Source organism: Pteropus medius, unplaced genomic scaffold (genome assembly GCF_902729225.1).
Source record: "Pteropus medius unplaced genomic scaffold, Ma_sr-lr_union100, whole genome shotgun sequence".
Lineage (NCBI taxonomy): Eukaryota > Metazoa > Chordata > Mammalia > Chiroptera > Pteropodidae > Pteropus > Pteropus medius.
The window spans coordinates 17,061,596-17,078,556 of NW_024351073.1; the positions used below are offsets into that span (position 1 = coordinate 17,061,596).

The window sequence follows — 16,961 nt, forward strand, 5'->3', positions numbered from 1 at the left end:
AAAAGAGAATTAAAGAGCTTCATGCTCAGAAGGAAACAGCTTTCTCGAGGGTTATGCTTTTCCTAATTTGATTCTTTCCTCAAAATAAGACTCCCACTTGACAATTTTTTAAGTTTATAATCTTGAGCCAATCTCTTTCTTTCTCTGTGCCACTGGTATTTCTTTGTAAAATGAGTATATTAGATCAGAAAATTGCCAAGGTTTTTTTGTAGCTCTAAAAAACCCTATGATTCTATGGTTGTCTGGCTTGATAACCAATGTTTACAAACAGCTATCACACCTATAAACTGTCTTGTCAGTGAGTTTAATATCTGAACTTGAATATGCTAGATAAACCTGACTCTTCATGATCAAATTCCATTTGGCCTTTAAACTAAATGCTTTACCCTCTCCAAGGTGGAGAGGAGACTGAGTTATTGAAGCGCCGTCTTTAAGGCCATATCCACATGCCTGCCATCCTGTGGAAGAAGCCCGAGCTCAGCTTACTATTTTTAGGGAGCGTCTTCATAATCTAATCCAACCCAACTGCTCCTGCTCAAGGTTGGTTGCATTATACTCTATTCCAACCATGAAATAAATGTGACTTTCATACCTCAAGGTCAAAGCTCATTCTTTCCAGTACAACAGACAACACCATGTGGATAAAAAAGACTGAAAAAAGTAGAAAAGAAAGAATGGTAACACAACTGGAAAGAATTATGCTGTGGCTTACGATGTTGGAATGCAGATTTTGTTCAGAAAAATGGAAAGTTTCCAACTTTCTACACTTGAACTCAAACCCCCTACAGTGTCAGGAAATCGGGAACTTAAACTGTCACAAGAAAATATAATGGGCTTTAAAGAAAGCCTACACCACTTATCAAAAAGAAAGTACTGCAAGCTTTGAATTCCTTAAAAGGGGTGTGTGGCTTTGGAGTCACAAAATTAAGATGCATACAACTTTTGCATGAGACTTAGTACCAGAACACTACGAAGAAGTCAAAATGCCATTCTCTCCTGGACTAAAACCCAATTGTATCACCATCTGTACCTATCATGCCTAGGGAACAGCCTTATGGCCCCAGTGGGTTAGCTGGAACATTAGCTAGACAGCAGGGTCACAAGTCCTTAGCAAAGACACAGACTTGCTAGAGTGAATAAATGGGATGCTTCAACCATTAGGGTTGTGTGCTAGAATAATTAAAATGTGAGTTGAGGTTAGTTACTTTCCAGGAACAGTTGAGAAAAATGGTTTAGAAAACCTGTGGGTGCATAACCTCTCATGTCTTCAGAGTTTCATGGGATAGATAATATGTATTACAATGAGTCAGCTCTGACCAGGGACCATGACCAGGGCTACACACACCAGTCCAGAGACTCGTTATGATGGCTTTCAGGCCACTTCTGGCTCCAAAATCAGAGCGTCTCAGAGAAGCTTCAAGCCAGCAGCCTTGCACTTTGCATTGGCTAAGACTCGCCCTCTTAACAAGTCTTCTCAGCTAGAAGGCAGCATTTGCAAAGAACAGTTTCTGATAATTGAGATAAAAATCTGAAGGTCCTGCAGAATTAGCAGCTCCCCCAAGATCCTTTTTCATGTATGTAATTCAGTGATTTTTTAAGTAAATTGACTGAGTTGAGAAACCATCGCCACAACCCAATTTTCGAACATTATCACTTTCATAATAAGACCCCTCGTGTCTGTTTACAGTTAATTTCCATTCCCACCAGCAGCCCCAGGTTAAGTGCATGTAATGTGAGCGCCCTCCCTTCCCTCAACTCCCACGCCCTCGGTTTAGCTGCCAGCATACATTGCGTGCAGTGGTTACCTAGAAAAGGACAATGCCTGTGCCATCGGCTGTCTTGTGCACGTTGGACACAAATGCACACACAGACACACACATACACATATCCCAACGACGACAACGTTCCTCGTCCAGCCCATCGGGGAGAAGTCCAAAACTGCCATACAATGCTGCCAATCCAGCTGTTACAGGTATGGCTACGGTTTTCAAAGGCTGCAGGAAAATTAAGTATTATCCTTCACTATAGATATCATTTTTAGAAATCATTTATCAGTCAGGCCTAAAACTGAGGATCCTGCCTGTACTTCCTGAAGACAATATCGATTGCATTCAGACTGAAAAATCGTAAGAGGATCAAGGAACTGAAGAAAATAACCATAATCGAAGAACTTCTGGAAGTATATCACTCCCCCGATATTTTCTTAACATTAAAGGTTAAACAGAGTTCTAGAAAACAGTGGAAAGAGAATCGGAGAAGCATTTCTAAGTTGGCTTCTCTGTAGCATGAATAAGAAATCAAAGTATACCTTCTGCTTCTCTGCCAGGGTGCTGCATACACGTGTTTTCCTGTAGGAGAAAATGCACATTGCCATCTGGTAAATTCACCCTGGAATTCAGAGGATGTGACACCCTGAATGCTCATCCTGAAAAGTGGACTGGGAACTCTGTCATCTGTGCTTTCAGAAGCTTCATATTGGCTATTATGCTTCCATCTTGAAAAACCAAGGCTGATAATATTAGATCAATTATGTAGCAAACATCCCTGAAATACGTTTTAAAGTAACTATTACTCACACCTAATTTCCTTTTTAATATTTTTAATTTTCATTAATTAAAAAACAGTCGGAAAAAATGGATTCATATAAACAAATAGCAAAACAACACTTTCCTTCATAATTTTTCAGATATGCAAAAAGTCTGAACATCATCTTTCATAGGGATAGGGTTCTTCCACTTAAGAGTTGGAAAAAAATTCATACTAACTTAGCCCAGTTGCTAAAAATTCTGTTGCATATGAATATCACATTTTCCCATTTTTCTTTCCTGATTTTATCCTCAGAATGACAGAAAATGAATTGTGACAAAAATATACAAAACATTGGCTGGGCCTGCACCAAAAGAATCTTGCTAAAGAAAAGGCAAAATACAAAAAAAAAACTTTAAATCCCTATAGAGTTTGTTTTTTCCTTGAAGCACAGAAAACAGACATTTTAAATGCATGAAGTCTCACAGTCCCTCCCCACACCCTGCAACACAGCTCATATATTTTTGTATTTTCTATTTTCAAAAAGGAGAAAAAAAATATTAAGAGAACTGAAATCTGGATAGAGAAACACAGATTATTTGACATATTTAACTATTTTCACAGACACTCAAATTAGACAAATGACTGTGATAAGAGTGATTATAAAATAATGGTAGAGAGAAGTGATAATCTTATAAAACATAGATTTCTGGCTAGAGAGAGTCCTAAATAAATTAAATTGAAGTGATTTCCACTCTGGCTTCTACGCATGGAAGCCTCAAAAGCGAATGTGTAGAATCAACTTACCTGATTTGCACATTACCTTAATTGAATTTCAAGAATGATCTAATGCCCGTATTTGAGTTAACCAGCACAAAATTAAAACCAGGTTGCTACCTGGTGCTTCACTGTACTGAGAACATCCGAATCTGTTTGCTTGACAGCATTGGTAAAACAACGCGAAAGCATTAAACGGAGGGGACAATAATCCAGTTACAAGAGCTATTTATACATCAGTTGGGGGATAACTAACCCAGAGAAGATAATTCTGTGCTACTTGAAATATATCAAGTCAAAGAACAGCCTAAGTCATACGCAGCAGAGGAAACCATCACCGTTAATGCGTAAACGGTTAACACAGATCAAGAGCAATCGCACAGCTGAGGTGACCAACATCAGGCCACGAGAATGTGTCCTGATGTTGTCAGCAGCAGAAATACAGCCTCCGAAACAAAAACTGGAAATGTGCTTCCATGATGCCCTGTACACGTGAGAAAAGCAGTCTCTCTACAATGCCATAGAAATCAGCTGACATCTCCCAGAATCTTTCCTTATAAATGGCATTGGTGTCCTTCCCAGGACCTCGATTCAGCAGCTGGTTTATAAAGAACTCTTCTTCAGAAAGAAAGTCATTTCGTTGTGTTTGACATTAAAATAAAAGGAGCTGATTCCATAATTGGGTCAACTTACCACTAAATAAATACCACAGAAACAATTGTTTCCACACTCAAACAAGTAATCAATAACTCGAAAGCATCTTGACTATTGGGAAGCAGTTGAATTCCAATGTGTATTACTATATATAATAAGATTCTTCATCAAGAATATTAATGCAACCTATCTTTGTCCTGATAGGCAGGACTTTGTAATAAATCTTTAAATAGTCAAATGAATCTCTTTTCCTATTCACAAATATTGTTGATTAATTCAAGATCTACAGATCACATGACTATGAACTTCCCATCGTCACTATCTCAAATTCCAGTGTGCCTATTTTGAAAGTTCTCGCACGACTTTCAACTTCAGCACAAGGATTTTATAAACATAACATTTTCCATACCAAAAAACAAGACATGTAATATCCTAAAGGCTCCCCCAAAGTCAGCTTATCATATTTTCGCAAAATATCAACCTTTGCCTTAGAACTTAAATCCCATCGAAACAACATTAGTGGGCAGTGATAGCAGAGTGACAAAAAAGAAACTTGGGAAAATCTTTGTCTTCTCATTTTTAAGACTCTCGTATGCTCCCACTCAGTAGAACAGAACTCAGACTCACACATTTTATTTGTCTTCCAAAAATAGCCAGCACTGTGAAGAGCGGGCAAGAGATAATGAACACCAGATGCCTACCTTCACTGGTAGCCACATTCTTCTGGGCTTGGGTCGGCGTGTGATCTGTACTTGAACTCACGTCGGATGAGATGCTTGAGCTGCCTTTGCCTAGAGAAAACAGGAATGAGCAGTTTTACAGTTTTGTAATGTCAGAACTAGACCATGCCTTTCACTCCATCCCTTACAGAGCCATATAGCTCGTTTCCAAGGAAGGAGCCATAATACCAAGAATAAAGTTTATTAGGTTTCTTGCCTTATGCATTAAGTATCTTTTGGGAAATACCTGATCCATGTCGTAGCAGAACTAAAGTCTTATTATAATATAGCTTGACTATAAACTCGGACAAGATTATAAAACACAGTCAAATATGATAACGTAACCTAATTTTGGCATACGCGTGAATAAGAAAGTACATCTGCGAAACACATCTGAAGTATTAATTTTTTATTTGCAAATATAAACTATACATTTTCAGTAAAGGACAAATGCAAACCTAAGAATGACATGTCATCCAAGGAGCAAGAAGAGCCTGCTGGCTCCAAAGAGCTGTGTCACCTTAAAAAACAAATTTCTTGTTTTAATCGGTTCTTCTTTAAAAAATAACAATTTAAAAAAAAAAAAGCCTACTTCAATTTTCTAAAGCAGTATTTCTCAACTGGGGGTGTTTCTCCACCCCAAAATATATTTGGCAATGTCTGGTGTCATTTTTAGTTGTCACAACTGGAGAGGGCATGCTACTGGCATCTAGTGGATAGAGGCCAGGGTGCATCTTATGATGCACAAGACAGCTCCCCCACAAGAAGGAATTATCCAGCCCAAAATATCAATAGCACTGAGGTTGAGAATCCCTGGCCTGAATAATCTTATCTCAGCTGACAGCTCAGTTTCTACTCTTCTAACTTTTAATATGAACGTACACGACGATAGTGCTAAACATTCTCTAAACATCACATGAAAGTTTATGGATATGAACCACACTCACTGCATAGTAAGGGAAGTGCCAACGACTGGGGTGGGCAGAATTCTAGGATAACACCTATAGTACCTGCTACAGACTGAATGTTTGTGTCCCCCCAAATCTAATCACCCATGGGGTTGTATTAGGAAGTGATTAGCTTTCAGAAGTGATTAAGTCATGAGCGTGGAGCCCTCATGAAGGGGACATGAATGGGTCCCTTAGAGAAGAGACTCTGTGTCCCTCCCAACCATGTAAGGAAACAGGAAAAAGGTGGCTGTTGATGAACCAGGAAGTGGGCTCTCACCGACATCTTGATCTCAAACTTTTCAGCCTCCAGAAGTGTGAGAATTAAATTTCAGCTGCTATAAACCACCTAGTCTATAGTATTTTATTGTAGCAGCCCAAATAGGCTAAGCCAGGGCCCTTGGAATCTGACCCCTTGAGTGTGGGCAGAACTGGCAACTCACCATGAAGACACAGAGTATGGCGATGGTGAGAGGATTTTGCAGATGTAATTAAATTCCCTGATGAGTTGACTTTCATCAAAAGAAAGCTTATCCTGGGTAGGCCTGACCAAAATAGGTAGGTACGCCCTTCACAAGAGTCTAGAGTAGAGACTTCCTGCCGGTCTCAAAGAAGCAAGCCACCGTGAGTTCCACAGCTGCAACGCCATGAATTCTGCCAACACGTGCATGAGCACATGAGCACAGAAGAGGACTCGGGGGCCAGGTGAGACCCCAGCCAACATCTTGACTGCAGCTTTGTGAGACCCTGAACAAAAGACCAGCCTAGAATTGTGACCCAAAGAAAATGAGATAATAAATGGACCTTGTGTTAAGCCGCTGCTGAGTTTGTGGTAATTCGTTATGTAGCAATAGAAAACTAATATGATGACCGATCAAATACATCACAAACGAACTCTTTGTGTTCGACAAGTTCTGATCCAAACTCCCACATGCGGTTGAGAAATCCTGTTTTCAATAGTCTTCCCTACGCAGTGGTACAACCCCAGTTAGGTGGCATGAGCTTACAGTCCAGGAACAAAGTCGAAAAGCATATATGGGCTTCGATTTAAAGAGCTTCAGGGATTTGTTTGCTAATGTTGGGAGTAATGGAACAATCCAAATGCCTACCGCCCGGGCAGGGAGTTCATCATGATTTATGACTCTGAAACAAGTCTGTTTTCCGATGATGGCTGCTCATTCCACATCCTCCTCCACCAGAGTGAGCCCAGCCTGAGCAGTAACTCTCCCTCAGTCTGTGTCTAGCCACGCTTTGTGGCCTAGCAGCCATTGTCATTTATGTGCCGTGGTTCACCTCTGGAGGGGGCCTGACATGTTGGACTGAGCACCTAGTTAGAAGTATGGCAAACTGGTCTCTGACCTCAGTCTCCTGCTTCCTTGCTTTGTGGCCCTGAACACTCACTTGTCCTCCAGGAGGCTCAGTGTCCACATCTAGTAGGGGAGATGGGTGGGCTAAGTGATTTCTAGCATCGTATAGTTTATGGTTCTACAAGTCCATTATAGTACTCTTCAAACCTGCAGACACTCCCTTTTAATACAGAAAAATGCATTACTGGGTACCATGAATACACGGGCTTAAATTATTTTTAGTATATTGTTACTTAGCGATGCACAAATGGAAAACTAGAAATAAACTCCATATGCTTTAGCTTTGATTCACCAACAAGACCAAAACAAAATGACCCATTAAACACAAAAACAATAAAAGCCATAAAATTCAAATTAACAGCATTAATTTAACGGGGCAGATGACATTATGTTGCTGACATTAAACGGCCTTTCAAAACGTAAGTACAGTACTGGCCACTACAGCCAGCGTCCTCTCGGGTGTGGCACGCCCACGCCACCCTAGGCCGCGTGAGGACTCGGCCTGACCACAGTCCTCCATCAGAACTCGACGAGGCCTTCCCGCTACACATGCCACATCTGTTGACCTTCACTAGATCTGACTGTGAAATGCACGTTTTTTGTCTGCTGTTATTTTTTATTGTCCCATTGCAGGGCTCCTTCTTTAAAAGACGGGTGCCAACCTCGGAGACAAACCCTTGTGGCAGGACTCCGTTATAAAAGAGAACCACTATACCATTATTCATTATTTTTAAGATTATCGTGAAAAGGGAAAAGCATAAAATAAAACAGATTTCTGAAGAAATTCTCAGACCGGTCTGAAAACGTGTATGCAGAAGGCCAGAAACTCCAGTTTAAGAAAGGCTGGTCTATGAAGGAAGGGAATAAGAATGAAAAAATAAATAACATTATCGATGATATTTATAATGATGGCTAACATAGAGTGTGTGTATGTTGTGCTATGTACTCTGGTCAACTGCATTACTGCACTCTCCCCAAGGAAAATGTTTTAGACTTTCTTCTGTAATCACCCAATGAAATCATAACACCACAGATATACTGAGTATCTGTTGTGTGCTGTCTATCTCTGCTTTTACATTAAAAATGTAAGAGTTTTCACCCCTCCCTCCCCAGTTTTTGTGACTTTAAGTGCAATGGTGCACTCACAGAGAGCATATGCCCTGTGATAAATCCAACAATTATAAACGCCTGGGTATTTAATGAATTAAGTCATCATGGAAAGCGAAATAACAGAGAGGTAAATAAGGTCCACTCTTGAGCTTCATGATGGTTACGTTCTATGAAGTTACCACAAACGCAGAGCTAACGATCCTGATTCATTGCTCCTAGGGGAAATGCAGGATTAGGATTCTGCGACCCCTCAGGTCACATTTCATCAACCCATCAAGAAGTAACCTCCTTTTGCATGTGTTTCTGTTTGAAGACACCTTATTCAATAAATATTGGTGATTCATTAACATTCAACTCAAGGTCAAGGGCACTGTAACTCAAGCCTAAACGAAATTTGCCTAACACCTGTGTTTTCTCCATGAGGCACACTGCAGCCTTCCTGCTCTTAGGAAAAGTTGACAGCTGTGCTGCGTGATGCTTGGGGGCATTTTCAATAGCAAAATCACCAACGAAAGGCACAAAAATGCAAAAGATGTGGCACTAAATAGACCGCTAAAAAGGATGCTCGTTTACAGGATGAAAGCCAAAACAAGGAGGCAGACGGTTGCCTTATTTAACCTCAGGTGGAATGTGGACATTGAAAGACCCATTTTTCACCATCTCTGCGCATGTCAGCGAATAACCACGAAAGCCCCACGACTATTAATTTGGGGTTACGAATACATTTTAGTGAGTATGCAAATTCACGAATAGAAAATCCACAAATAGTAAGGGCTGGCTGCATATAATCTTGTATTAAATATGGTTTCACAGTTCATCCCAGCTTTCACGTGGACTGCAGTGGGTGGAGTGTGGATCTAGAGGCAGGAGACCGGGTTTATACCTGAATCGCCGCTTACTGGTGATGGGCAAATTATTAGACTCCTCTATGCTTTACTTTTCTCAGCTATAAACAGGGTGGGGAAAAATCAATTCCTGCCTCATATCGCTGTTTTCAGCATTCAATAAAATAATCCAGATATAGCACCTAGGATAGTGCGCTTAGGAAATACTCAATAAATCTTAGCATAATGGGGTTCATATTTTGGACACTATTAACATGCTCTGTTCTTCTGCCTTGTTTCTGGGAGCATAACCATCTCTCCAGTGAGTTCAAGTGGGCAGGGACATGGTGTGTGAATGGCAGGGTGAGGGTGGGGGTGGAGGTGCTTATAGATTAAATGTTACAGGAGAAACTCAGAGGAAATGAACAAGGTACATTTATTTGGCTTCCAGTAGGCAAAACCAGAAATCTTCAGTATGGGCATGTTCTTGCAAGACAAGCTATTGTATTAGGAAGGGACTGCCTACATTTCTCACCTTCAAACAGTGTTTGATTCAATAACTGGGTACTATATATCCCCTGGCTAAGTAGACACATAAAACTGTCCGTCACCATGTCAGACCCACCCACACGAGTTTACGTTTCATATATACCACTTCTAAGCAATGGGCTCAGGAGAAAAACTCTTTCAAACGCTCTAAGCTTCATTGTCTTCATCCACGAAATCGGGATAAAAACAAACAAACAACTATCTAGTTTCTCTACTAAAAATGAGAAAATTGTACCCACCTTTCACGGTTTGGTGGAGGTTGCTATGAATAATAACTGACCTATAATAATTGATCTACGGCTTGTAAAGCATTTGATCATGGGCGGTGCCAGCCACAACCCACCCTTGCAACTGTTTAATGTGGACCCATTTATCACAGTTCAGTTTGCGTCAGGAGCCAAGAGATGAAATTTACAACACTAATTGTTGCTTTACTATTATATGCACATGTAATAGTGAATAAATGTTAGATATGCATATGTAAATTATACATACCTTATATATCCAACAGACATCCGCCGGCTATAAGCAAGGTTGACAATTCTGGTATCTAACTGCTTCTCCTACATGAAAGCTCGTTTATTAGTCACGAGCATATCAGAATTGTTATTAGTATATCAGAATTGTGTCTGTTGGATTTGGTAAAGTAAAAATCTACACTTCTTAATTTCCTCACAAGTGGGCTAAAAGGCCCGAATGAGGGCAATTGAACAAACAATTAGGTATCAAATACAAATAAACATCAAAGCAAGTGAAGACTAACACACTGAGATTGGCAAGCATTATGTGTAACAAATTAGCATAGACATATAACTCTGAATCATGGCATGAGAAATTAGTGGTAGATCGATCATTGAGGTCGCCTGGGACACACGATCACCCCGAGAATGCTGGCAGAGAATGAGCTAGTCTTTTATTATAATCATACATCCTTCGGGCTTTCTGTTAGAATGAGCCACATTTTCCTAATGTTTGAGGAGAAAGAGAACATTCATTAAATAAGGACCCTATTAGAGAGGGATTTAAAGTCTCTTTTAATTAAAAAAATTCCCATATGTAAAATAGCAAAATAGCAAAACTAAGTTTCTTCCCTCATTCCCGAAGCCCAGGCTGATTCTGCACATGCAGATATTTAAAACAAGACAGTCAGACATTCCATTGTGCTTTACTATAACACAAAGAATGCAAAGAGTGGAATAGAAAAGATCAATCAATACAGGACAAAAAAAATGAATCAACGGGTCCTGTGATTTCCAACATTCTTAAGAGTCCAAGAAACCTTTTGCAAAACTGATTCCCTATATCAATTCTAGATTATATGCACTGGATCCATTTCTATGGGTTTCAGCCGCAGACTTCTGATATGAAATCCACAAGCACACGGACCGATGTTGGGAGCTCAGCCCCTTACTTCCCATTTTCCTCAGCTGCCTTGTTTCAAGCTGCTGTTGGCTCACCACGATAGCCTGATTTAATATTAAATTCCATACCAAGGGAAAGAAAAATTTTTTCAGAATCTCAGAATTAGATCAAGGGAGTGGTGGGTCATATTTGTGTGTTGATCCACCATTATTTTCCTGATTGTTATCTTATGAGATAGTTTCTTATTTTCTCTGATCCAGAGTTCAAATGTCTATTTGTACAGAATAATAATCTTGGTTATCTCAAAGAATGATCCGGCTTAATCCCTAGACCAGGTGCATATTAGTTTTTGGAAAAAAGAAAAGAAAAACTGGAGACATAAGGTGGAAGCATAATAGCTCTTTCAGGCCAATGGGGAGAGATTTAACAGATGAGTTCCCAGGGTCGGAGACTCTGCAATAGAGTGAAATGAGGAGGAATCAAACCCTGAGCAGTCTATTCTTCCTTAACTCTATTGCAAGCAAAAAAAAAAAAAAAAAAAATCAAAACACACAACAACAAAAAAAAACAGAAGATGGGTTCATTGCTTTTGCTTCTCCTATTCTTTGTTCTCTTCTGGTGAAGATTGGAAGTATGGGCTAGGAAGGACAAGAGGAAAGAAGGAAATGAAATAGAAAAAAACTACCAGAGTCATGGTTTTTGTTGTCGTGTTTTTTTTTGGTTTTTTTTTTCCCCTTTCACACCATTTAATGTGCTCACTGGAACTTTCTATACTCCAGTTTCCCAAAGAACCTAATGAGTGAGCTCAGGACCACGGAGCAGGATGCACACATCTGTAACTACGGAACAGTTGGGATGGAGCTAGGAAACAAGATAAACCCTTCCCCCAAAAGGCTGCCGTTCTAATAGGTGTATGTCCAGCCTGAGAAAAGCTAAGGATGATTTTCAGCATGCGCCTCACTGCCGAGAGATGCAGTCGCTTCTTCAACACTAGACCTGGGGCAGGACGCTAGCATTTATTCATTATTTAAAATACGCACATAACATAAAATTTGTCATGTAAACTCTTTTTAAGTATTTCATTCGGTGGCATTAATTACATTCACAACATTGTGCAACCATCGCTATTATTTCCAAAACGTTTTCATTCCTTGACTTAGAAATTTTGCACCATTAGGCACTAACTCCCCATTCCTCCCTCCCACCAGCCCCTGGTACCTTCTAATCAGCTTTCTGTCTCGATGAATTAGCTTATTCTAGACATTTCACATTAAGAGGAATCGAACAATAGTCATCCTTTGTGTCTGGCTTTTTCACTTGTCATGTTTTTAGGGTTCATCCGGGTTTCAGCATGTATCCGTATCAGTGATTCGTTCCTTTTTATGGCTGAATAATATTCCATTGTGTATATATACCTCATTTTGTTCATTTATTCATTCACCTATTAATGGGCACTTGGGGTGTTGCCCCTTTTTGCGACTGTGAACGATGTTGCAATGACAGGGTGCTGGCTTTGACTGTTCGTGGTTCTTTACTTTCAAGCTTCTAGTGCTCGTTGTTTCCAGCGGAAATCGGATCCCGAGAGCTGCGGCTGCAGCAGCTGAACAAAGTACACAGAGTTCTTCCAGGAGAGAAAATGGGACACCCCCGCTGCCAAGTCAGCAGCTCCTTGAGAGCCCTTTACAACGTGGCTGCAGCTCTGGGGTGGGGGAAGGAGCGGAATGTAAAGAGTATTGTGTTACCTCCAAGCGGGGCTGTGTCTGCAGCAATGAATCGAGAAGAGCTTTGGGGTCCCAGCACATACCTGCTACAAAGCTCTGCTCTTCAGAAGCCTGCAGGGTTTTGATGGGATCAGGAGAGGCAGGGGACGTGGGGCTTCCCCTTCCCCCTCTGCACGGGGACTGTCCACGTTCTCTCTAGGAAAGTCAAGTGCTTCCGCCTCAAATCAGACAGCGCAGGGTGGGGGTGCCCCGCTCCCAAACCGCACAAGCAAAACCATCGTGGGAAATGCAAGTCCGTGACTAAACCACGCACAACCCTGAAGGCTGTCTAATCATATCAGCAGTTAGCTTAGAAGCCAACGGGTAGAGAGAATTAAATAGAAGTAATTTAAGTTGATCAGCAATCATCCCACATCCTCATGTCACTCTCTTCTTCTTGGTGAAAAAAGAAGGTATACAAAAATCTCAACTAAAACCAACCTTCTCTGCATTATCCCTAGAGGCTGTGATTACTAAAAAGAAAAAAAAAGGGGGTGGAGTACATGATTTCAACACAGCTTTCTTCAACAAATCCACTGAAGGTAGCAAGATGGAGGCAGGTCTGTGTTCAGCACGTGTGCCACCCTGGAGGGTGTGGGGCGTGGCATTGGGCTGTTTTGACCTGCGTCGTGGCTTTGCCACTAACTAGCTGGTTGAGCTTCAGGGTTTCCTTACTTTCCTAGTACCTCAGTTTCTCCATCTGCAAAATGGGGTTGGTTAAACATAAACTAATAGAGCAACTATGAGAATAAAATGAGGTAAATAAGTCAGTTGCTCCTAATGGCATATACATATAATAGATACTTAATAGATGTTAGCTGTCATTAATCATCCTCCCTATTAATATTCTCAATCAATAATTCAGTTTAATTTAATAACTATATGCTAAACCTACCACATGAAAAGGATTATAATTAGCACTAGAATAAATGAGACAGTCTATATTGGGTTTGGGGAGATAAACCACAGACATGTGAATAGAATTGAACAGAAATGCAGTATGGTAAGTTTTTAAATAGGATCATTAAGTGATATTCCCTAATACTATTTGATTCACAAAATTTCATTGCTATTTAGTGTGACTGAATTTTTTTTCTTATAATGATATTAAAAATATGTAGGTTGATTGCAAACCATCATGTCTGCCTTCTCCATTGGATCCTCAACTCTAAGAGGTTCTGTACTTGATTTGTTCACTGCTCTATGCCCCAAAGCAAGCACCGTGCTCGGCATGTTATGGGCACTCAGTACACATACAAAGCCATGTATTCATTTGCTGGCATCAAGTGCCTCTGGTGTCAATAAATGAGTTGGCATTAGAGTGAGAGACTAACTAGAGCATAACCTGGAATTTCTTCCTGATGGAATAGCCCCGTTCCCACAATGTTTCCTAATGAGCACTATCCCTCACAGGCACCACTCAAACTATGCTACCTCGAAAGAGTCTTTACGAATGGCGACACATTGAGTCTACAAAAAAGAAATGACAAAATTCATATAGATTCTCAGTAGTGACATGTTATACAGTACCTCTCTACTAGTTTCCCAGAACTGCCATTACAAATAACCACTAAATGGATGGCTTAAAGTGACAGAAGATTACTGTCTCACAGTCTTGGAAGCTAGAACTCTGAAGTGAAGGTGTCTGCAGTGTCATATTCCCTCCAAGTGCTGTGGGAGAATCTGCTCCATGTCCCCTCTCCCAGCTGCTGGTGGCTGCCAGCAATCAGCATTCCTTGGTTTGTGGTAGCATAACTCCAATCTCTGCTTCAGTCATCACATGGCCATCTCCCCTCCATGTGTCTCTGTGTCCCTTCTTATAAGGACAGCAGCCATTCTGGAGTAAGGACTGCCCTACCTCAGCCTACCCTAATTTAATAATTACATCTGCAATGATTCTATTTCCCTGTAAGGCTGCATTCTAACATTCCAGATAAGACATGACCTGAAGGGGGTGGGGGTGGGCTCACTATTAAACCCATTGGATACTTCGAAACCATTTTCTACAAAATTAAACAGAAAGCAGAAAATCTCACCCTGATTCTATCATACCAGCATTTACTCAAGTCTCACTGCACGGCAGTACTATTATGCGTGGAAGAGAAAGATTTGCAGTAAGATTTAATGCATCATGGAAAACAAGACGTCCTAATGGGGAGAACCCGCTTGTGAAAAAGCAAGCACTTGGCACACCATTATGGGTGGTTTCATGTTGAAAAGGCCAGGCTATATTTCACTAAAGGTACCAAAGCAGAGTCCGCTCCCCCAGCCTCGCACCCACTTTCGGGCAGGCCTTCAGGCAGTTCCACAAAAGTTAACACAGATGTCAGCTGACACAAAGACAGATGCCTCTGCTGCTGACAGATGGTGCTTCACAGCTGGGTTTCTGAGCAGGGTAATGAGAGGATCGGACCATGGGCAGGCGAAAGGGTACGTGCATCAGCACAAGAATTTCCCTGGTCCTATAAGTCATTCAATTCAGTGCTAATAACAATGTCACTACAATTTGCGCCGGTGACTTTCCTCCGAAGTTCTGAAGGGCTGCTGTGGCCCAAAGATCATGAGAAGCCCGTGCCTTGCTTCATCTGGATACACAAGGGAAGACAAGAGTTCTTTTTGAAGTTCAATGCTGTTTCAGCATGATCTGGGGCAACTTCAAAGCCATGTATGTGTCATTTGCTGGCATCAAGAGCCTCTGGTGTCAACAAACTCATAACTGCCTCTTCTGATTCACTCACTCACTCACTCATTCATTCATTCAAGTCCCATATGCCATACACCGGGTTAGACACAATCCATGATCAAGCCTTCTTGTTGGTTGAGGTTACTTTACCGCGTGCCATGAAGGCGGGGAAAGAGTGTAGAAAACAACCTGACCTTTCAACAGAGTTTAGTGAAGGGACAGGCAGCGATATCTGTGAGTCTTTGTGGCTTTATGTCTAAAAGTCTAAAGTCTTACAGTCACAGACCTTTGTAACCTACAGCCACTCATTGATTTCAGGGTTTTCATACAAACCATGTTTATATGTGTTTAACTTAATTATCAAAAAGATCGATCTAAGTTAATGGAAATTCTGAATAATAAATTCTTAAAAGGCATTGATTTTCCTCCTCTCACACATAACTAGTAAACCTAACAAAAGTGAAAGGGTTATATATTTTAGATCTTAGTCTTACTTAATACAAAACAATCTTAGGATCTTATTATGTTTCCCACCCCACATTGCCTATTTATTATGAAACCGTGGGCAAATTCTGAGGAAGGGAACTAAAAAAACCCAAACAGCCCTACTTGATAAGGAGGATTATAACAAGTTTTTTTCCACCATAGAGAAGGCATGGGCACCAAACATTGTTAAGAAAGCACTTAAAAGAAGAAACTGAAATTCACAGACCAGATCCACACTTACTCCCAGCTCAACACTTCTCAGCAACAATCCCAGCAGCTCTGATTGGGGGAGAAAGACATCGGAGGGGGTCATCTACAAGATAGCTTTCCATTCCCACATTCTTTACTCCCCCCACCCAACTCAAAAAGTTATCGACCCTCTAGCACAACTACAAACCACTTTATGACCACAAACCAAGCTCCAAAGAGAGACAAAAGTTAAGGTCAAGTGAGAGACAGAGTTGCTAACCAAGTTCGTCTTGCCCCTACTGAAGTGAAAACATATGTACATTGCAATTTCCTGGGATTAAGAAAAATATATTTCTATACATGCACATATAGACATAAACAAATAAATATACATGCACGCACACACACACACACACACACACACATATTTATGTTACCAAATCACAGCTGGATCATTTCACTGTCCTGTCTGCTCTTTGGGTGTGTGACTTCTGACTTTGCCTGGTCACCATGATCTTCTCAGCCTCCAAATGAGAGGCCCCATTTTATTACCTGCCATGCTCCCTAAAAGGATCATTCTCCTCCTCCTACATCTCTTCCACTTTTCTTGGGTTGGGAGGAGGTTTCCTTGGAACCATAGTGGGAAGCTACAATTCTATTTCATAGGAGCAGAGGTAATCATCCCAGTCACCCCTGAGCACAGGACAACTGAGAATGTACGAATGGCAGCAGCAGAGAACCTCCTAGACAGCCACAATCCTTCTAAATCAGCACTTGAATGAAAGAGCGGCTAAACAGTACAGTGAGTGCACTCACTGTCCCCACCCCCAAATCCATCCGTCCTTTGTGTAGCTGTCTCACGGGGGTGGGTGAGAGTGAATTCACCCTCAGCCCCAGCAGGGGGCGCTGCCTGTCATAAACCTAAAACAGGAGCTCACCCTCATGGTCCAGGGATTGGGCAGCAAGGAGTCAAATGGCCAATGCTGTTCAATGGCAGGGGAAAAGATG

General features: G+C 41.1%; 1 protein-coding gene across 1 annotated transcript in view; it reads right to left on the reverse strand.

Moving 5' to 3' along the window:
* FBXL7 (F-box and leucine rich repeat protein 7) overlaps positions 1 to 16,961 on the reverse strand; it is a 333,789-nt gene that overhangs the window by 235,754 nt on the left and 81,074 nt on the right. Inside the window, exon 2 of the mRNA XM_039842757.1 lies at positions 4,659 to 4,748. Coding sequence (XP_039698691.1) covers positions 4,659 to 4,748 — 90 coding nt within the window. The remainder of the gene's footprint in view (positions 1 to 4,658; positions 4,749 to 16,961) is intronic.